This window comes from Mesocricetus auratus, unplaced genomic scaffold, assembly GCF_017639785.1.
Source record: "Mesocricetus auratus isolate SY011 unplaced genomic scaffold, BCM_Maur_2.0 Super-Scaffold_100676, whole genome shotgun sequence".
Taxonomy (NCBI): Eukaryota; Metazoa; Chordata; class Mammalia; order Rodentia; family Cricetidae; genus Mesocricetus; species Mesocricetus auratus.
Genome location: NW_024429266.1, coordinates 54,685,516 through 54,708,853, shown reverse-complemented (window position 1 = coordinate 54,708,853; position 23,338 = coordinate 54,685,516). Strand labels below are relative to the sequence as shown.

Below are 23,338 nucleotides of genomic sequence, written 5' to 3'. Positions count from 1 at the left end.
ATAAGGCATGGAGACCCCCAAGTTCTGCCAGGGTTACAGAGCAAGTTCAAGCCCTTGTCCCTCTCCCAACCCCTTTAAAAAAATAAAGCTAACAAAGGGGCTATGGAAAGTAATTCAGCTACAGAGTGCTTACCTAGAAGCAACAAGGCCAGGCCCTAGGTCCAATCTCTAGACACACACACACACACACACACACACACACACACACACACACACACACAGAGAGAGAGAGAGAGAGAGAGAGAGAGAGAGAGAGAGAGAGAGAGAGAGAGAGACAGAGACAGAGACAGAGACAGAGAGACAGAGAGACAGAGAGACAGAGAGACAGAGACAGAGACAGAGAGAATTCTGAAAACTTTGACTGGCTATTGCCATTACCATTGGGTGGACATGGCCATTTCCACAGGCTAATATCACAAGGGAGACTGGTTCCAGAGCAATTTTTTAAATTGTTCTTCCTCCTTCCATTCCATTGCAACAGCAATACCTTTTCAGCCTAGAAAAGTAGGGGATTAGCCAGAATCCTCTCACCCAACACACAGTATTAACATTATTGCGTTTATTTGGTATCATAATGTAAGTATCCTTTGCACCTGGCTTGTTCATTTAACAATATGTCAGCAGTCAACCAGATCTAGTGACAAAGAGATAAAGCTGAAACTGCCTGTTGGCTAGTCCTAAACACAGTCACTATCCCTTCCTCAAACAAAACTGCTGAGGAGCAAGAGTACCAACTGTGAAATGCAGGGCTAAATCCCACTCCCCAGTCTAAGTGCTTCAATTACAAGGCAAATGGAGATTATTTCTGGGTGATGGCTTTCTACTGCTTAAGTCTTGCTGTGACCAGTTTCTAATCCCCATTTATTCCAATGCTACTAATTGTTTCAAATTGGACCTGTGAATAAGAGCTTCAGGCCTCCCTCAAGGCTTCCCAGCAGGAGTCAAAACACTTCCATAATGAACTGATTACAGAGAAAGCTGAAGCTTCAAAGGCAAAGAATTATCACTCAGCATGCTCTTTCAGAAGAAATATTTAGCTGTTTCAAAACATCTGATTTTTTTCCCTTTTAGTTTATGCTTATCTAAAGGGAGAAGCAAAATGGCTTTAATTCTGTAAAGGCTTAAATGATATGTTTTATGTGATCAAGTCATTCTCCTATTGAAAATTCCACTATGGTATTTCATAGCTCTGAGAACAGAAGATCAAGTTTCTTAACATACCACAGACAAAAGCCTACTTGATTTGGTTCCTGCCTACTTTCCAAAGACGATCCAGCGGAGCATTAATTTGGGGGTTTCTGCAAAGTAAAAACAACCCTGTTGGGAACATGCTACATCCTACTCATTCCCAAGCCCCACCTTCAACCATTACTCTTCCCAGATGACCAGAGAAGGCTTTTTGAGTGAGCCTGTTTAACTTCACTTAATCCATTGTTTTCCAATTAATTTGGCTATCCCCCACTCCCTTCATCTAAATCTGTTTTCATAAAAAATACTTGCAGAAACACTACAATGGCCTTGCTTTCCTCCAGTTTTAGGAAGAGAAAGCTTGTTTGTTTCAAGAATTTCTTAGGCTTCCTCTAAAATATCACCTTCCATTGCTATTTATCAGTTTCCAATTGCCTCTAGTCATCTCCCAGGTACCAATGCAGTCTGATTTGGATTCCCCTCCTCCACACCCTAACAGAAATCTATACATTTCGTTTTTTAAAATATGTGTGTGTGTGTGTGTGTGTGTGTGTGTGTGCACATAACCCTTGGAATCCAGAAAAAGGCATCAGATGCCCAGGAGCTGGCCATATAGGAAGGAGGTTATGAGCTACTGGATGTGGGTGCTAGGAACCAAATTTGGGTCCTTGAGGTTGCTTAGGTTGCAGAAAGGGAGGGTACAAAGAGATGAGGGAAATAGGTATAGGATTTCTCTTACAGGTAATAAGAATGTTCAAAATTCACTGTGCCAATAGTCACACCCTATTGGTCCACATTCTAAAAGTTAATGTCTTTGGATGGAGAGATGGGTTGGTGGTTAAGAACATTTGTTGAGTGCTCGCTTTGGCAGCACATATACTAAAATTGGAATGATACAGGTAAGATTAGCATGGATCCTGAGCAGGGATGACATGCAAATTCGTGAAGCGTTCCATATTAAAAAAAAAATCTAAAAAAAAACCCAATGTCTTGTTACTTTAAACATGTGCACTATACGATATATGAATTATATCTCTATAAAGCTGTTGGAAAAATTATTCTACTGGCTCACCATAATTCATAGCCTATAAATCCCAAATCCTCATCACTGGCTGCAAGACACTGCACTGACATGATATAGCTACTTCCCACCCTCATCTAAAACCACTTTCCCCCTAATGTTTCATTTAGATATAAAACCTTCTTGCAGTTTCTCCAAATAATCTGACTCCACTTAACACTGTCTTTTCAATTGCCATAACTCACTTAGACAGTTTGTCCCCTGGAGACTGGAGATTAAAATTAAGTATTAAGAGCACAGGTTCAATTCCCAGTCTCCACGTGGTAGTTCACAACCATCCATACCTCCAGTTCTAGGCTATCCAACACCTTCTTCTGACTTCCCTAGGCACCAGGCACACATGGAGTGCACATATGTAGGCGAAACACTCATACACATAAAATAAATCTTTTTTAAAAAGTTTTTCCCCTAGCTGCTACTCATCCTACAGGCCTCATGAGAGCCGTCTGGGTCCCCAGGAGAAGTGTTCATCTTCTGTAACATGCTGTTCATAACTCACTCTTTATGGTACAGGTTGAGCATCTCTCTTCCCCCCCGAGACAGAGTTTCCCTTATGTAGCTTTGTTGACCAGGCTGGCCTTGAACTCACATAGATCTGTCTGCCTCTGCCTCCTAGGTGCTGGAATTAAAGGCATGCACCACCACTGCCTGGCTGGTTGAGTATCTCTTAACCAAACTTCTGGGAACCAGACGCATATCAGATTTTGAATTTTTTTTCAGATTTTGAGATATTTTCATAAACATAACAAGTTATTTTGGTTAAGAAATCCATATCTACACATAAGATTCATTTAAGCTTCATATGATGTGTCCCCCACAACCTGCTCTTATATTGAAAACTTGGTCTATGGCTAAGCCCAACAACTGAGCAGTGACAGATCCCAACAGCTCACGAATAGGCAATGTTACAACATTCAGAAGTGCAACTTCATTGGCGGGTTGGTCACTGGAGGGATGTCCCCACGAGCTATCTTGTTCCAGTCCACTTCCTCTGTTGCTCCCTGCCTTCTTGGTTGCCAGAGATGAGCAGTTTTGCTCATCCACACTTCCATCATGATGGTCTGCCTCACCACAGGCCCAGCAACAATAAACCACAGGCCGTGAAGCATCACCTCTGAAGCCATGAGCGAAGCCATGAGCGAAGTACCCTCCTGTTAAACATTTCTCTCAGACGCCTGTCGTAGTGTCCAAAAACTGACATATCCACCCACACACAACATGAATATTACCTTATGTACTTTTTAGGAACTCTGTATGTGAAGTCAGATATGGTGGCATATATAATCCTAGGATGAAGGAGTCTAAGGCTGGAGGACTGCCATAAGTTCAAGTCAAGCCTGAACTATTTAATAAGTACCAAGCAGCCAGGAGGACTTGGGCTTCAATTAACAAAACAAAACCAATTTTGAGTATGCATGGAATTTGGAACATTTTCTATTTTCAGATTAATGATGCTCGATTGTATATACCACAGATGTGATTATTATTAGCACTTGCCATTTTTACCAGTACATATGTTTCCTGTAGGTTCATATTATATTTGCCTAATCACTTATGTACTACTTGGTAACAGCAGCAATCAAGATTTTGAAAAGAGTGAAAGTTAGTACAAAACAAGTGACTAACAGCTCTTAGTGTCAAACCCTCATGCCGTTCCTCATGTGTGTGAATGTTTTGCTTGAATGTATGTATGTGTAAACATGTGGAAGTCAGAAGATGGCCATAGACCCCCTGGGACTGGAGTTAGGATGGTTGTTAAGCCACCATATGAACACTGAGAATAGAACCTGCATTCTCTGTGCTGAGCCATTTCTCCGGTTCCACTTCATTCCTTCTTAAAGGCACTAAACAGCACTCTTCATGCATCTTGATACAGCATACTTACAGTTCACTAGTATCTCAGCTTTGTCCTTTTATTTTTAATTAGTTATTTTGTTTGTTTATGTAGACAGGGTCTAGATGTGTATCGCTGACTGGCATGGAGCTCACAGAGGTTGCCTGCCTTTGCCTCCTGAGTGCTGGAAGTAAAGGTGCACACCACTCATGCCCAGCTAGTCCTTTGTTTTTACAGTTGCTGCTTCTTGAGGAAATGTGTCCTAGCCATCCTATTTTTTAAGTAGCAGGTGTTCAGTGGATACCTGTAGACTGAAAAAAACACTTAAGCAGAATCAAATCTGTAGCAAATGCTGTCATAATGTAAGTTATGATATTCAAGGAGGCAGTGTCTCTCCATGATTCTCTAATGAATGCACCAACTCAATGCAGCCTGAAAACAAACATGACTTCTCCACCATTCCAAGGATCATAATCTTTTTTTTTTTATTGGTTTATCGAGACAGGGTTTCTCTGTGGCTTTGGAAGCTGTCTTGGAACTAGCTCTTGTAGATCAGGCTGGCCTCGAACCCACAGAGATCTGCCTGCCTCTGCCTCCCAAATGCTGGGATTAAAGGCGTGCGCCACCAACGCCCGGCCCCCAAGGATCATAATCTTAATAAATCCAACTTGTTTTTACCTCTCTCAGCTAAGAAACACGATGTGTGAGATGTGGGTATATGTACTTGTGTGAGTATGTACATGTTTACATGCAGCTGTGTATGTAGGATCATGTCTTCCTCAGCTGTTTCTCCACTTTTACTGAACCAGGAGATCATGTATAGTCTACACTGTCAGCCAGGGCAGCTCTCAGGCTGCCTACTTCTGCCTCCTCCAAGTGGAGGTCACAGATGTGAGATGCCTTGTCTGCTATTACTTGGTTGCTGATGATCGGAACTCATGTCCTCATACTTGCACAAAACACTTATCAACAAATGCCCTAAGAAACATTTTAAAGAATAATTTCTTTTATGGCTATTGAAAAGTCTGCTATTAAATTTAGTTTCTCAGGTGAAACTAGTAGTATTTCTCTGCAAATTAGTAAATATACAAGCATTACACATTCAAGACCAACTTATTAATGTTTACTTGACTAGAAGTCAATTAGCAAGAAGACAACTAGGGCTAGGGAAATGACTCAGCTCTTAAGAACACTTGCTGCTCCTCCAGAGGACCTAAATTTGGGTCCCAGCCCCCATACCAGGAGGCTCACAACCTCCTGTAACACCAGCTCCAAGATACCTGACACCTTCTTCTGGTCTCCAAAGATAACAGCAACACACATGGCAGGCATGCATATACACACTTGCAAGCACACACACACGTATGTATACATACACACACACAAAAAACACACCCATATATACACATGCAAATAAAAATGTCTCTTTTAAAAACAAAAGAGGACAACTATTGTCTCAGAGACCTGCTAGTACAGAAAAGTGATTTTCTTATAATTTTATGGAAGAAAAACAAAACAGGAAAATACCATTTTTCAATACACTTAACTTCTCCCCTCCTTTTTCAAAATGTATGCTTAACAATAAAAAAATACCTAAAAAGTTTGGTACTGTATCTTTTAGATAGTACTTCCTTGAGAAATAGAAAAATATCTTTTTGGATACTGAAAATAAATCAAACTAAAAATATAAATCTCAATAAAGGTTTGCCTCTTTCTAGTCTTAGAAAGTGATACTGTAGCCTCAGTCTTCCACACACACTGGATTTTATAGACCACAAGCTGGAGACAGCACTCAGCAGTTCTTCCTTTCATCACAATATCCACAACCTCTTAATCCTAACAGCCAAAACTTGTGTTCTTGTGCCCTCTCAGAATCTCTCCGTCCTAAAAACACTGCAGTGTAGCAGAGCATGCACTCCTAGCCTCAGGCAGGCTACGGCAAGAGGCTCAAAAGACTGGAGGCAGCCTGAGGAGCACAGCAAGGCTCAACAATTACAGACAGGCGGGTCTCAATCCTGCATCACCATAAATGTTCACTTCCTTCCCTGGTATTATTTTCACACATATAAAACTATGCATCCAGCTCTGCTTCTTTGAGTTTTTTTTTTTCACAGTATTACTTTGCTGCACAGAGTGATCACAGAAAACTCAGAACAAAATGAAGGGCTTCAAGCTCCACATCACAAAAGGCAAAATTATACCTGTCAATTATTATAAGACAAGAAGAAAAAAATGTCTGACTATATACAGAACATAATGCTAAATGGTCAGAAATAAGACCTCCACCAACACAAACAAACAGCAAAAACAAAACAAAACACCTTCCAAGATAACCTAAATAGTAAATTAAGATCTATTTGAGCTTGGGTCAAGGACTTCATACCCACTTCTCTATCTCTTATCCAAAGCAGAGCCCTGCAAATGCATCAGGAACCCCCTACCTCCTCTTCTCCCGGGCTTCGACAGAGGAGTCTGTTCCAGTGGAGGAGAACACTGTAGCAGCTGGAACCCCATTGGCAGTGCTTGGTGCAGGGCGATTGGTGATCACACACAGAGGGGTACTAGAAGAGACACTGTCTGTTGTTTTCTCTGCTGTTGAATCAGTCTGGGATTTGTAAGGAGTCCTGAAATTAAGAAAGACAGGAACAAAAGGAGAATGGTCAGGTGTGGTATACAATAAAATACTGGCACAGAGAAAGGAGGGGCACAGATCTAATGAGAATCTTCTTGCTCAGATTTTGTTTGTTGGTTTGTTAATTGCGGGCTCTTAAATTTGGAACAGTATGATCATAGATTTAGTCTCACATCTTCTGCCCAGGACTTACATTTTATAGGGTTTTTTTTTTTGCATGAGATTAAAAAACAAACAAACAAAAATCAGCTGTGGCACAAGGCGAGATAGTGACATATGCAAGTGTCCTAAATGACTCATTGCCACCTGACCTCCCTCCACACATGCACAAAGAGACAGGATCTCACTACAGGTGAAAAAAGACACTAAAATCACTTACGAGGTTAGTCTCCACCTGTCCCTCAATTCTTGGCAGGGAAAGTCTTTGTGGCAGTCCTCAGCCTAGATTTGATGATCATCTTCTTGAATTATCCATTTGAAAATTATTCTACAACCTCAGTCTATTTGGTTCTCTCTCACCTAGTCCAGCAACTGCAGTCGTTTCCCATTTAGCCAAGTGCCTAATTCTCTAAATTCATAGCTGCCTAAGTAAGAAACTGAAACAGAAATGGAGCAGGATTCTATATGTAACCTTAACTACAGACTGCAACAGCAAGCTGTGTAATTAAAGTCATTTATGTGAAAATAAGATCTTTGTTTCTTAACAAAGAGACAGGAGCAACCATTGGCTCTCCACCCAAAAAGCTATCATTTGTGATGTCACAGCTTGTTGCTGGGGTAACAGAGATCCAAAATTGATACTTGCAGAGATGGGAAAAGCAATGAAAAGCATGAATGTTAAAAATCTGTTTTTCACCTACTCACAATTATTATCAGAAATGGTTACAAGTAACTACAAACTCACTTCCAAATATATTATTAGGGTAAATATAAAAGAGATAATCAAGTCATAAAGTCTAACCTTGGCATTAAGACACATATAAAAATATAATATTTTTGAAGATAGAAGCTATATCTAAAAATATAAGCTACTTCTCCAGAAGCAATTAAAATCTCAGAATAAGGTGATAATGTATATTCATTTTCTCATCTAAAAAGTTGGAGATAATTTCTCAGGTTTATTAATATATACAAAGCACTAATAAAATTAATGAGAAGCATAGCCACAGGGATATGGTGCCAACTTGGGAACAGTGTATTTACCTATAACTCTCAACTACTAGGTGGCTGAAACAGGAAAATTTCATGAACCCAAGATTTGAGACCAGTCTGGGAAACAGTCTCCACCTTCACCAACCAACAAACAAACAAACAAACACCAGAAACAAAAAAGCCTGAAGTAAGATTTTATACTTAATGAAAGTTACTGAAGTTTATTTTGGGGTTAATAATGTGTTTTGCATTCTCTGTAATCTCTTTTTTTTTAAGTTTTATCTATAGGTGTGTATATGCTCAAAGTATATGGGAGGAGGTCAGAGGTCACCTTTGTGGCACTCTCTCCTTTCTCCTTTACGTGGGTTCTGGGTCTCAAACTCAGGATGCCAGACCTATGCCCCAAGTATCTTTACCTGCTGAACATCTCGCCAGCCTTGCAATCTCTTAGATTGATGAAATGCCAGAGATTTTATTTTATTTTCTAATAAAACTTTACTATTATTTTGAAACATGTCATAACTTTATAAGCAGGTCGTTCAAGGGCAGCCAGGAAAGCTCTACAGCAGGCTCAGAAACTACATAATGGAACCACATGGTGCTAATAATCAACCAACTTCAAGACCTGATCTCTTCATCTATAACACAGGGAAAGTAATGCTGCCATCAGGAAGAGCTCTCGTGATGATGAAACAAAGTGATGTCTACACAATACCTAAATAGTACCCAGAATAAAATATAAACTAAGGGTAAACAAAACAGGTTCTTCATGAACTAATCTGGATATAAAGCCTGCTTCAGTTCCTCAATGGCTTTGTGACCTTGGGCAGATGACCAAGCTTTTGGTTTGCCTTCCTCATCTAAAAATGCATACGATGCTCAATATATCAGGGAGCTGCTTGCAAAATTGTAAATAACATATAAGTGCCCAAGGCAAGAGTTACCTAACACTCCTTATCCCTGACCTTCCTAACAGGTGCCCTATACATACTTTTAAATTATCTTTTTATCTTTTGAGATTATAAATTCTTTACATTTATTTATTTGGTGTATGGGGTGTGTGGTTTGTATGCACACAGACGTATTTACATAGGTCAGAAGCTATTTGCAGGAGTCAGTTCTTTCCTTCAACTACGTGAAATCCAAAGATGGAATTTAGGTCATCAGACTTGGAAGCCATCTCTCCAGCCCTATGTGCTCTGTATTTCTTAGGGCAACAATGTACCTACCCCACATCTTCCAAGGTATGCCAGATCCGGAAATATACCACAAGACATAAGCACAGCTCTAAGTGTTTCTAAAAAAAGTATTAATTCAGAGGTCCTTCTTTACCTGCTTCTCTCTTGTCTATTACTTCATAACCAGAATGCAGCCACCACGGCTAGAACCTCCAGCAGTTATTCTGGACTGTGAGGCAAGCCTCGGAAACAGAATCCATGATGTAAAGAAAAAGAACTGGATCTTTTAATGACTTTAGAGCTGCTGCGCTGGCCTTGTTTCTAGGCTTTCTTATTTATAAGAAAAGGAAAGCTTCTCATACTTAAAGCAATAATACAGGGATTTACTGCTGCGTGTGAGTAAAACAAATCCCAGTCTACAAATCCCTTTTGTACAGAAACTAGTCCAGTGCCTGTCACAAGATAGGGTTCAACAAAACAGTTCCCTGTGTCAGCTCTGTGATTTCCTCAGTGCTCAGGGTTGAACCCAGGGCCTTAGGCATGATAAGCAAGTGCTAAACACTATGTTAAGCTTCCATCCTCCTGTCTGGATTCTTCATCTTTAGTGATAATACACAGAATGTCAATGCAGCTGCATTATTATTGGAATAAAATAAATTTCTATGCAACTATATAGTGTTACTATCAGAGTCATAAGCTTGAAATCTCAACATAATTATAACAGTATTAATAATAATGTATTATAAAATAATTCTTTCTAACCAAATTAATGGTGACTATTTGTTTCAGGGAAAGAAATCTATTAAACAGGTAAACATCAATGAAGCACCACCATACTAGGTATTCTGGCAACAATACTATCATCATTTTTATTTTTTAATTGTCTTTTTGCCAAAGCAGGTCCATTAAAGTCATATGGCAAAAACAAAATGGCCTCCAACACCCAGGAAAGGGTAAATGCCTATAGTTTTACTTACAGGTGTGCAGCTAATGGCTGGAGAAGTCTCTGCTTAAGAGCACTTGGTGCATGCAAAGAACCCAGTTTCTGTGCCCAGCAACTACTTCAGGTGCGCAGAAGCACCTGAAAATGCAGTTCTAGGAGATCTGATGGTGCACACACAGACAAGGAGGTATAGACACATACACATCAATTAAGTATGTATATGAGGGTATCGACTGGGTGTCAGTACATGTCTTTAATCACAGCACTTAGGAGGCAGATCTTTCAATTCAAGGCCAGCCTGATTTACATAGTGAAGTCAAAGTCATCTAAGCCTACATTGTGAGACCCTATCTCAAAATAATCAAACCAAGAAAGAACTGAAGTCTTGCTGTGCTTTCACAATGACACTCTGTCATGCTATCTTTAGATGAACAGAAAAGCAAAAAGATACGCTCCCAGTACATAGTTTCCGCAAAGACAAACCTCTCCTCACAGTCCTCCCAAAAGAATACTAATTGGCATAATTTTCAGAAGGCTATAGGAGGTTTTTGGAACATGGATTAGCTTTTCTTTTGGGTTTGTATGTCATCTTCCAAAAGACTAAATACATGAGATTCTTACTAAAACAATAATAAGTAATCACAATTGGAAAGGTGCTTGAGAAATGAAAGCAATCATGCTACTTTGACTCTTGAACATCAAGACAATGATATGAATCAAATGTTATTCAATAAGCAACTATCGACTGGCTAGTAAAGTCAAAACAAAAGCATCTTCATTAAATTCTGGATACTGCCACAGGAATTTAACTTACTCCTACATTGACAAAGCCTCCTTGCTTCAAATCTCATATGTGTTTCCAGAAGCATTAACTGCGATGATGTAACTCAAATGGCTCCAAGAAGCCTTACCTGACATGTTGTACAGATGCAGTAGTGTTTGTACTGACTGGTGCAGGGCAAGAGGCAGGTTGCCACTGGCTGCCCCGAGAGGTGGATGAACCAATGGTAATGGGTGAGGTAGCAGGAGATGAATTGCGATTGGCTGAAATGTAGGGACTTGTGGGGTCACTACTTTTACCAAAGGAAGCACTGAAAAACAGCACACAGTCACTTTCTTCAGGACATGCTGCTCACCCACCATTTCCCAACACCACCTTCCCACCCAGATTGTGCACGTGAAAGGAATGTAGACCAAAGAGATGGCATGGCAACCAAGGAAGAGGAGAGGTAACTCCAGCCGGAGCTGGGTCTCCAGCAGCAAGCAGGCACTCATCCAAGAGTGAAACAATCATCACTCTTTGAAGGAGGATTTTTTTTCTGATCAATCATCCAAGAGAAAAGGAAGAGAGGCGGCATTCAACAACGGAAAGCAAGAAAGTAGAATAAATGACGAGAGACTATTATTAGAATGAAAAAAAAAATCCCGAACAAACCCCAGGCCCCAAATCATGCAACATGACCACCTACATGATAGAGAAGTAATGTTGCAGAAGCCAAAAGACCCAAGAATTGGGGAAGTCTTAAAATTTTTAAACACAAAAGGAAAGAAAGGAGCTATGTGAGGAAAAATCAGCTGCTGCAGTCATTTAGCTTAAACAAAAATGGCATAGGGAAGATTTAAAGCTTACTTTAAGTCTACAGAGTAACAGTGTGTGGGCAGAAAACAGCAAAGAGTTTTGTTCGTTTTCAATTGAAGACGTAAGGACTATCTCATCTGCAGCAAACATCACTGTGTTAGAAGTTTGTAGATGCTTTCTGACTGTAATCAACACTAGGGAGTGAGGAAAAAAGCTGTGAAACTTTCTCTAGAAAAGCAGTGCTTTACTGGGATGCATGAGACTAGCCCCTGGCTAAATACAAGAAATGATGTAGGAAATTTGAAGAATACCAAGGCTTGGCACAGCTAGGGGATGAGAGATTCCTTCTTGTACTTTCTTTATAAAATGCTGATGGCATACAATTCTTTCTTCTTGGGAAGATCACAAGGCTTTATAAAATCACTGTGGATCACAGAAAACAACCACTGGAAATCTAAGGCACCAAGCAAGTTGTAGATCTTTTCTCGATAAATGCTCATTAATTAAGCACAATTTGTAGCTCTTTCATCTTCTGTTCACTATAACTTTGCCCAAACTACAGCAAACCAAAGCCACTTAAACCCACTTGCTGATAAATTTGGGTCATGAGCATCAATAACCTCACCCCCAAGTAACTCCACACTTGGAAACTAAATTGACGTTTTCTTTTATCCTACCTTTAGAACATTATTCTCTTAGAAAAGTTTCTTTGACATTGAATTTGACTGTAAGAAATAGCGATATATCTTTGTAATTCAAGGCCTTCCCTTCAAGAGAAATTGGTGATACCCTCATAAAGCCCCAAACACCTGATTTGTGTAATAGTCAGTGGGCTTGGATGTAACTCAGTTGGTATGATTGCCTAGCATACAGGAGGCACTGGGGTAAATTCCTCGCCTCATAAGTGTGTGTAGTCACATATGCTTGTAACCTCAGTACGCAGGAGGTGAAGGCAGGTAGATCAAATTTTCAAGGTTACTTTCAACTACATAATTGAGTTCAAGGCCAGCTGAGGCTACATGAGGTCTTGTCTGTATAAATAAATACATAAAATAACTGTTGATATCACTGAGCTGTACTTAGGTACTTTCAAAGTCAAGTCCTTTCTTAGGATGTACATGCAGAAGTAAAGAATCAAAAGGCAGTGGTGTCTGTTTCCATTACAGCTTATTTCCCATGTTCTAACATTAACTACCTGTCAAGAGCTTTACTGTTAGGTAGAAATAGTTTTGACCACAAACAGCAAATCTGCTCTTACAGTCTTAGCCAAAGCCTGTTTCTAAGGTAGCCATCTAGAAAGCCTAATGATGAAGGCAGGAGGCGATAGCTGGAAGGGTTAAGTGGAAGTGAAGAAAGAATTCAAAGTAAGCAATGAAAAACAGATTCTTCTACATCAGCAGTGAAATTCAAACAAAAATATTATTAAGTGTCCTTGTAGCTTAATGGTTCTGGCAGAGGTGCTTTGCTTGCTGGCTAGCTTGTGGCAAAGAAAACAATTGCAGGAAAGAGAATACAGATGAGATCAAAGGAAACCCATGTACCTTCTCTGCACACCAAACTTGCGAGTTTCACATCTTGATGGATCTGAGGGCCATTAAAGTCATAAAAAAACAAAAACAACTCAAGTCCCTAAATTAACAGGCTCAACATGAAATGTCTTAAATCCAATAGAAAACTGTTCCCATTCCCCATTCCTTACCACCCTATCGTGCCCCTCCCTCTCCCCACCCCCAATGTAACCTGTGATGAAAATACTCTAGTTTTGGGCAAGAGCATAAATCCCATCTCCCCCAGAGATCAGTAGATGCTACTTCAGATTGAAATATCAATAGGGCTGAGAGGATGGCATGTAAAGTCATGTCTGCTGTGAGGATTGGAACTGCCTTACTTTAATCCAGGAATTAAGAGAACAAATTAATTTTAAGTCAGTGAACATGTTGACCCCAAAAGCCTAAAAGCCACCCATTTTTGTGGTACTAATTGGATATGAAAAGCATGCAGTCATTACCCACACTCCCATGATCAGAGTGAAGGAAGTCGCCTCCCACCCCTCTGCAGCTGGTACCTTTTCAAGTAAGTGGACACATAAGTGGAGGGGGCAGTTGTCCGTGGGGTTTCATTTCCCTTCGCTTCATCCCTCCACAGCTGCCTGCTGTGGGAGCCACTCCTCACTAGATTAACAGCTGACTCTCTGTGGAGGCAAGAAAGACAAACCAACAAAACGATGATTCCTACCACCAATTTGAACTATAAACACAGAGAAGAGCCAATGGAAAACTGTAACACGCTAAAGAAACAAGCACATCTTTCAACTGACTCTGTTTTCTCCACCTGTTTCCTGTCCTGGTGTTGGCTTTCTTCTATCAGCATTAAAGCCAACTCATTCCAACAGGAACAAAACTGTACCTCACACCAAAAGCCCCTCTTCCTTTTGTGATGAGGAATCACTTCTTATTCTCATTTAAGAACCTTGCAATGATCTCCAGCGGCGAAGGAGCTAATAAGTTACTACAGAAAGAAAACAGGAGGGGTGCTGCTATATGCCTGTTCAGCATTAACAAATGACAAGAGATCCAGAAGGGGCTGTAGTAGGTTTTTTGCACTCACAATCAAGAACTTGGGATCTCTGCTGTAGAGGCTATAGGGCTACAGCAATCCTTCGTGGGCTTTAACATTTATTTGAATCACTGAGGAAATTCTGATTCTAATTCTGCAGCTCTGAGATGCAGCCTGAGCTGCAGTTCCAACAGGCTCCCAAGTGATGTCTGTTGAGAGTAGCGTGCCTTCAGAAAAAAAGGGTCTAGATTGGGTTCTGTCTTGAAATGCAACAATAGCCTGCTGGGGTACTAAAACTAACTCATACTTGGAAGGACCAGAGTCCTACAGACAGTAATGTCTAAACTGAAATTACAATTTAAAGGGAGTAGAACTGGCAAAGAGAGAAATTAAAGGCTGGGAAGTATTCTGGGCAGGACAAGCAATCCACAATGTACTGAGAACACCTGTGGAAAAAGGCAGACAAATAATAGCCATACCCCTATGCCCAGAGGGGCAGAAAGAAATCATCTTTTGACATGTATTGTGATTACCTGTTCTCCTTTTCTTCAATGTCACTTGTGCTGCTGAGCCTCCGGGGTGCCAAAGTATTAAAATAGTTTTTGTTTTCCCTTTCCTATAAAAGTAAAAACATGCAAAATGCAAGAAAGATTCAATACTGACAGAACATAAAACATTTCTGGTACAAACACAGGATTCCACTAGGTGCAGTGGTACACTTGTAATCCCAGCCCTTGGGAAGTAAAAGTATGAAGATTTTAAGTTCAGGGCCAGCCAGAGCTACGAAAGTGAGACTTGGCCTCAAATCTCAAGAAGAGGAAAAAAGTGGATCTTATGATAGTTATATATTCTCATATCTGGATTCATCCTTAATTCTATTTTGAGTGGTTATTATAAAAGATTATCTTTCAAAAACTTATTCTTACCTATCCATCATAAAAATCCTATATGGAGGGAAACAATTCTCAAGAAGAAAGTCAGGGTGCTCCAGTGAAGAAAACAGCACAATTTATACAGAGGACAGCATGAAGGGGAGTGAGAAAGGGGGCCTGAGAAGCCACAAGCAGCTCCATGTAATGCCGGGTAGGCATGGGTCTCATTGAGTCTCCAGCTATTTTTTCCTCAAAATGCAACTTCCTTAAGGACACATGCCACAGATACACTGCAGTTTATCCAACCACTATAACTCATCCCTTCAAGCTGTTGCCAGAAAAGCAAGCAGTAAGAGGGCTATGATTCCTAGGAAGACCCCAGAGTAGAACACTAAGTGAATCTCATAAAATCTAGAACCATACTCTTCTTTGATGAATACCATAGTGAACTGCTTGTAAAGTCAGCCTAGTCATATATTTCTACAAATGAAAAATAACAGGCTAAAAATTTTCTATTAGGCAGGGTATGACAGTATATACCCAGAATTCCAGCACTTGGGAGGTTAAGGCTACATAGCAAGTTCCAGACCATCCTGTCTTAATTTTAACAAAGAAACAATAAACCACTAAGTGCTAACGTACCCAGCTGCACTAAGGTTCAAAGTTCAACTCTGCTTGCAAATATCAAAAGAGTTAAGTTTTCCTGGTACTGATTCAGAAGAACCATTTGGGCCTTGTTCAACTTTCTGAGTCATTGTTTTGCTCTAGGTAAGTAAGAAAGAATGAACATAAAATAATCCAAAAGCAAAAGCTATTTTTAAGACTTTCTTTTTTGGCCAAGAAAAATACTAGCAAATAAATAACTACTTGATGAAACTATTGAAGTGGCAAGGCCAACTCATTTCAACAGACATCAAATGCCTTATACCAAAGCCCTTCATCCTTTTGTAACAAGAAATTACTTTTGCTCTCCATTTTAAGAACATCTTCACAGTCTTTGTACTTCCACAGATAACCTAGGGACTAGAAAACACTTCTCTTTGTTGTCATGACTGAATTTTCACTGAAGAACACTGCCTTGGAATGCCCGGCAGACCCCCTCCCTTCCCTCACTGTACCTTGTCATCCTGCACAGCTGAGATCCGAGGGCTTGATGAGGAACGGTAGATGGAAGAGCCTCGATCTCTAAACGCTTCCCTGGAGTTGGCCACTTCACTCAGCATGTTGTGACTACCAGTTTTTCTGAGTCCCAGTCTCCACGAAGAAGGAGATTCGTCTTTGGGCTCTTCTGTCTTGTTGAAAAGACCAGACAACTATGAGGGAAAAAAAGGAAGGGGAAACTGCTGGTGATCTATTCTGCTTTGTCCTATTTGCTCTTCACCACTTAATGAAGTTCCGTGGAGCAGCCTAGGACGTACTATAGGAACAGACCCCTGGCAGGCTTCCGGCCACTGTGCCCATTCACTTGACAGATGTTAGATGCTCCCAAGAGTTCTTTCTTCAGAAGCCAGCAGTGAACTCCAATTTTTAGTTCTTCTACCCACAAACTTGCTCTGAGAAAGGAAGCCCCTTTGCTGTCCTTGTGAACCAGCACTCCCCTGAAGCACCAGGAGACTGTGCTCCGGTGATTCCTTTTCTTTTGACTGCTGGGTACCTGAAAATAAGCTAGTTTTCTCCTCTGCCTCAATGTGCTTTATCTGTAAAACTGGTAACAAGCTTAATTCTTCCCTCTGATACAGTCTGAAGAAATAGGATGAGCTAATATATAAATATATGTAGAGGAAAGGTTCTTCCGTGTAATAAGCTAATTATATTCTTTTATTGAAATATTTTTTTTCTCTCATATAACATAACCTGGTTACAATTTCCCTTCCTTCTGCTTCTAGTAGTTCTTTCTGGCCTCTGCTCCCATCTGGATCCCTTCCCATTTTATCTGTCATTAGTAAATGGAAAATAATAAATATAATAAAACAAAAACTAACATATCAGAATTGGACAACAAAAAAAGAAAAAAAGAAAGAAAGAAGAGAACCAAGAGAAGTCACAAGAAACAGAGACCCACTCATTTGCACACTCAGGAATTCCATGGAAACACTAAACTGGCATAATATACACAAAGGACCCAGCTCAGACCAATGCAGGCCCTGTGCGTGCTGCCTCGGTCTCTTGAGTTCACATGAACTTTGTTCATGTTGATGTAGAGGACCTTGTTTCCTTGGTGTCCTCCACCCCTTCTGGTTCTAATACTGTTTCTGCTTCCTCTTCCACAGGGTTCCCTGAGCCCTGAGGGAAGGGATTTGATGGAGACATCTCGTTTAGGGCTGAGTGTCCCAAGGTCTCTCATGGTAAGTTAATTTTAAGTTACTACTGATGATAACTCCTCAAAATTCTAACTCTAATATTAAGAAGATAATGTCAAAGAGTTTGACATTTTATTGGACAAGAAATTTAAAAAGATAAATATTTTTGAAATGAGAAAGTCACCATCTTTCTTATTCTACCTAAACAGAACACCTTTCAAAGAAACCAATAGCTCACCATCACCACAATTGCATTTAAAAGAATTTTGAATATCAAAAAAGGAAGCTTCCGTTGGGTATGGTGACACATGCTTGTAAATTCCAGCATTTAGAAAGTAGAAGTAGGTAGATCAAGATCATACTCAGCTACACAGTAAGTTTGAGGCCAGCATGGCCTATAGTTACTTAAGACCCATTGCAAAACCACAGAAAAGGAAAAGAAAATTTCCAGCAGGATACAGCTCAGTGGCACTATGCTTGACTAGCATGTTCAAGACCCTAGGTTCTAGCATCAGTACTAAAGACAAACAACAACACTTCATGGACAATTCTGCATTATCATTTTATAAAGCAGAGAAACAGGTTGGAGATACTGTTCAGTGACACAGCATATACATACAAAGTTCAGTTCCTAGTGCACACAAAAAATTAAGCAAGGAAACATCACAGGCTAGCATTGGCCCAGAAACCAGATTAAGGTCTTTAAGGTACAACGTCTTTCAGATGCCAGGCAGCAGTTCCTTTCCTAGTGTCTAGGGACCTTTAGAGTAAAAATCACTCATCTCCAACCACCTTCCACTCAGATTTTCTCTTATTACCAATCATCTAAATATACACAAAGAGAAGTATTTGTATTTCTTAGGTTGGTATTCTTCTTTTATAAAAAGTGAGATGTGCAGTCACATCTAGAAGCAGTGCCAGTATAATGACTGAATAAGGAGCAAGGATGGCACTCTATCTAAGCCTGGCTAATGATTTACAATGATGCCTCTAAAAATAAATAAGGCCTGGCTAGACTTTTCCTTATTTTCCCTAAGGTGGCCAATTAAAATCTCTAAGGCCAGAGAGCTTTCCCAATTGCCCATCCAAACATCTCAGACCAACTTTGTCCCTGTGCCAGAAGCCTGCAGCTTCTGAGAGGCCCACATAAGGTTGTTGCGGGACAGTTTGTGGCATGTCCACAAGTCCTTCTTCTCTCATCCTTGCCCGTCATATAGGGCAACAACCTTAGAGACTAAACTTTCATGAGAAACAGAAACAATTGTCACCAAAACAATTCTGGATGCTGGGTATCTTCCTACCAGTCTACTTTGTATACAGTTTTCTTCATTTTCAATATGAGGGAAACAGTTAAAACACACAGAATCTTTCTGGTCTTAGAATACTTCCTGTAACTGTAATACATTTGTAGCCATGTTTTTTTGGTATTGGTTTTTCAAGGACTTAGGAGCAATGCTATGGACAGGATTTTGTATCCCTCCAAAACTCATGTTGAAGCCTCAACCATGGCGATTACATCTGGACACTGGGCCTCTGAGGAAGAGACAATGGTAGAATATGGTCAACAGTGTAGGGTTGGTGCCCTTCTAAGAGAGGGACACCAGTCAGTGCTCTTTCTGCATGTTAAGATACAGCGAGAAGGAGGCATCACTAAGACAAAAGACAATCCTTATATGAGGAACTGGATTGGCTAGCACATTGTTCTGGGAACTCTTCAGTCTCCACAACTGAAAAAGGCAAATTTTTATTTTTTAAGTCACAGTTTATGGTATTTTAGTGTAAGAGTCTAACAGAGGCAAGAACGTACTTCTACTGCTTTGCAAGAATACGTCTCTGAGGCCTTTGTAAGTGTTATGGTACTATAGTAGAATGAAATATAACCTCAGATCAATTCCAAAGTACTCACTCTCCTAGCAGAAGAGGCAGAGAAGGTGTTCTGAGCTGGGGCTGGGATCTGCTCCATGATACGACTCTTGCTTTCAGAGTTCGAATGGTTGACAGTAGCTTCTGGCTTTTTATCTGTTATTTAAGACGAGAGAAGCAAAAATATAAATACGAAAATATTAATCTTTGTGTATATAGATCCCTTTCTACTAACAAAAAAGTGTCTTGTCATTATCAAAGCAGATTATTAGGACTGGACTCACAATTGAACAAACTCTAGCAACTGTGGGTAGAAGAAAATAAACTCAAGGATACCCATTATCTTGGTAGGCTCCAACTTCTGATAAAAATGTCTCTACATTAGAGTATGAGTGAGTGAGTGTGTGTGTGTATTGTATGTAAAATTCATCATTATAAAGAATCTGTTCAGTTCTGTAGGGAAGTTGGCTGGGAAATGAAAACAGAAAATGCCTACAACAGACTTTGCTCTCTAGGTAATTACAATAAAAAGGGAATAATAAAAACACAAAATCATATGGTTGATTCATTTCAACAGGTGCTGGAGATTTTAAAAACGAGCAGAACCTCTGAGGAATAAAATAAGAAAGTTGATACAATCAGTCAACGTTCTCTAAAAGCTCCAAAGAAAGCTGAAAGATAAACTGATGGCCAGGTGGAGGAGGTGTGATGTTTCGGTGATCACAATCACACATTTGTTGGTTACTAAGTGGCTGGCCTAAGTTAATTATGTGTAATCCCTGGGGTTACAATAGGACTTAACAGTAGAAAGAATTTCAAAGACTGTCGATTAAGTTTCAGAACTTTACTAACTGGTATCACATAACTAGGGGTGGTCCGGCCTAGCAGGGTCATCAATCAGAAAGCTATCTGCCTTACATATGGCTGTATATCAATTAATAACTAACACAATGCCTGTCCCGGGTGACTATGATTCTGGCATTTATACTCTAAAACCAGATCCAGAGTAAATTTCATGGATCCTGTGATAATTATAAGCTACGCCTAATTTTGTGATACTAAGAGACATATCATATTTGAAGCTCTATTTTCTAATTAACTGGAGATTTTTAAAAATTTAGTTTATAATTTTTTACGGAGGTGTGCTCTACATGTATACCTGTATGCCAGAAGAGGGCATCAGATCCCACTATAGATGGTTATTTATTTGCTGGGAATTGAACTCAGGTACTCTGGAAGAGCAGCCAGTGCTCCTAACAACTGAGTCATCTCTCCAAACCCTAACCAGAGATTTTAATTTTTGCCTTGAGAGAATGTTTATGAAGATTAGAAATAGTGCTTTTAAACTGCATAACTCCTTGGCTATAGTAAGCCTCTTTATGTTTATGTTTTTAATGTTATCATTTTGCAGGTATTATAATGACCAAGGCATTCTTTAAGTACTAAATATATCTAAGCTCCAAGAAATCTAGCTCATAAACCAAACGAAATAGACTATTACAGTACTGGCTGCCAATGCATCTTGACTCCCCGAACCCGTGGCCTCATGTAAAGCCTTTTTCACATCAACTCTGAGCTTGACCAGGTTGCCTGCAATGGCCTCTGAAACATCAGCAACTGAGACAACTCAGCCTTGCCCTCCTAACTAATTTCAGAATTCAGCTGCCACATGAGGAAATAGGAGCAGGCCTGCTAAATGACAGGAGATCACTTGTCCCAACTATCACAGCCAACCACCAGAAGCATGAGCAATGCTATCTAGGACCAACTATTCCTCCATACACCTTACTAGTTGAAGGTACAAACATGAATAAACACATCATTGCCTTAAAGAAGAGACAAGCTATCTACCTGATCCATTCCCCAATTGCCAAGCCATAGAATAGAGTTTACATTAAGAGCCTTTGCTTTCTTAGCTTCCTTTTCGCCCACTGAGACAGAATCTTAATGTAGCTCAGTGTGATAACAAACTAGATATGTAGCTGAGGGTGACCTTGAATCTCTAATCCTCCTGCTTTTCCTTCCAATTGCTAAAATGACAAGAGTGTGCAGCAATGCTGGGGACCTAATCCAAGGCCATGCACAAGCTAGGCAAGCACTCTGCCAACTAAGCCATACCCTAGCAGAGTTCCTGTTTCAAGCCATTACGTTTGGAGGTAGTTTATTATGAAGTAATAGAGAATTGATATATAAAATACTTACATCAGACAAAAAAAAGAGAAAACAGAAATTCTAATCAAAATGCTTATATTTACCTCAAACTATAATTTATATTTTTAATATAATATCAATGTATAAGACATATGAAAACTATAATTTCTATGAGATTGCATCTAGAAATCTTTATAATCATTCAACATTCAACTTGTCCACTCATGTGTTATGCAACATCTGGAAAGGTTTAGGGAAGACCCACTTCCATGCACTCTACTAGCATGTTTAATGAACACCTGATAGGGGAAGTCCTTCTGTGTATATGTAAATAAAGCACTGGTGGCCAATAGGGAAGCAAGATAGGTGGGACGAAGAGCCTAGGAGGATTCTGGGAAATATAGTGAAGAGGTTGTTGCAATGGGATATCCCGGGAGGAAAGGATGGGTCAGAATGCCATCCTCGGAAAGATAAGTCCTTATAGAAATACGCATTAGTAATTATGGGTTAATAATTAAGCCAGAGCTAGCCAATAAGAAACCAAGCAAACGGCCAATAGCTTCATAATTATATAGTATCTTGTGTATTATTTGGGGGCTAAAGTGGCAACGGGACCCAGGCGGATCCCACAACAAACACCTACACACAGAAGGCCAATATGGCACACAGAAAGATGGAGAAAACACATAAGGATATTCAAATGCATCCAAAGCTTGTCCATTGGACCAACAGAAAGGGTGAGAAAAAACAGAAATAGTTCAAATATTAAGTAGCAATGAGAAAATTAATATAAAGGAGTTCCAAACAAATAGCTACTAAAATCAACAAAGGAAAGAAACCCATGTATCTACATGGTAAGATAACAGACGTTGATTTGAGTTGAGCTCTAAGACATGAGTAAAATTTAAGTTGGCAAAGAACTAGAGAAATGAGTAGGGAAGTTTGCTAGAACCATCTGGCTTCTGCCCACACCAGGCTACTGAAACTGCTGTCTAGGATTACTGGTGACTCCCTCATTGCTGTATCATGCCTGCAGGCTCCCATCACACTACTGCTTCCCCGCTGGCTTCTCTGAGGCAGAAATACACATCCTGGTTTTTCTCAACCTGTTGGTCATATCTTTGCTTACTTCACTAACATCACCTCAATTTCTCAACACCGAATGCCCTGAGATTCTTTTTCATATCTCCCTTTTTCTATAATCTTTGGGAACCTCATACTTCTCTACAGTTTTTAAAAAGTTAACTGATGGGGAAGTCCTGTGTATATGTCAATAAAGCACTGTTGGCCAACAGGGAAGCAAGACAGGTGGGACTAGGAGTCGAGAAGGACTCTGGGTAGGAGAAACACAGGGAGTCATCATGTAGCTGCCATAGGGGTAAGAAGTCCAGACCCTTTTCTCCGGTAAGAGAAATACTTAGATTAACAATTATGGGGTAAATGCTTAAGTCAGAGCTAGCCAGTAAGAAACAAGCAAGGCCAACAGCTTCATAATTAATACAGCGTCTTGTGTATTATTTGGGGACTACAATGTGGCAGAGCCCAGGCGACTGGTGGGGAAAAACCAAAGCGGCTGGCAAGGAAAAGGCTTCACTCAACAGTTAACTACTATCATTTTTATATGTGTGTTTGGCCTGCATGCGTATGTGTACCAGATGCCTGCCTAGTGCCCACCAAATTAGAAGAGGGCATCAGATCCCCTGAAACTGGAGTTACAAACAGTTGTGAGCTGTTGCCATGAGTACTGGGAACTGAATTTGGGTCTTCTGCATGAGCAGCAAATGCTCTTAACAGCTAAGTTATCTCTCCAGCTCCTCTTTTCTACAGTTTTCACGTTTTATTTCTTATACAGAGAATTTCCACTGTCCCCTCCTACTTTGAGGAGTTATATACCCAGTGAACAAACAGTGCCACTAGTTAGCTATGAAACCTAGTTCACATATGCCAAACAGTGTCAATATCTCATTCTAAAAAAAGAGTGATAATAATACATGCCATAAAGAATGGTT

The 23,338-nt window shown here is 40.0% G+C and overlaps 1 protein-coding gene and 1 non-coding gene across 7 annotated transcripts in view; one reads left to right on the top strand and one right to left on the bottom strand.

The window, feature by feature from the left end:
- The window catches only part of Ppp1r12b (protein phosphatase 1 regulatory subunit 12B), a 210,386-nt gene that overhangs the window by 109,868 nt on the left and 77,180 nt on the right, over positions 1-23,338 (bottom strand). For 2 of the 6 annotated variants that reach the window (XM_040737401.1, XM_040737402.1), the window contains exons 9-13: positions 19,222-19,334; positions 16,134-16,328; positions 14,677-14,759; positions 13,653-13,778; positions 6,545-6,727 (exon numbers count right to left, since the gene is read on the bottom strand). In XM_040737401.1, the coding sequence (XP_040593335.1) occupies positions 6,545-6,727; positions 13,653-13,778; positions 14,677-14,759; positions 16,134-16,328; positions 19,222-19,334 (700 nt within the window). Of the gene's footprint in view, positions 1-6,544; positions 6,728-10,919; positions 11,100-13,128; positions 13,172-13,652; positions 13,779-14,676; positions 14,760-16,133; positions 16,329-19,221; positions 19,335-23,338 lie in introns of those variants that run through there. The other 4 variants (XM_040737408.1, XM_040737404.1, XM_040737403.1 and 1 more) reach the window with 4 other exon arrangements.
- Positions 2,044-2,150, top strand: LOC121137300. Its single transcript, XR_005874562.1, has one exon. It is a non-coding gene; the product is annotated as a U6 spliceosomal RNA (small nuclear RNA).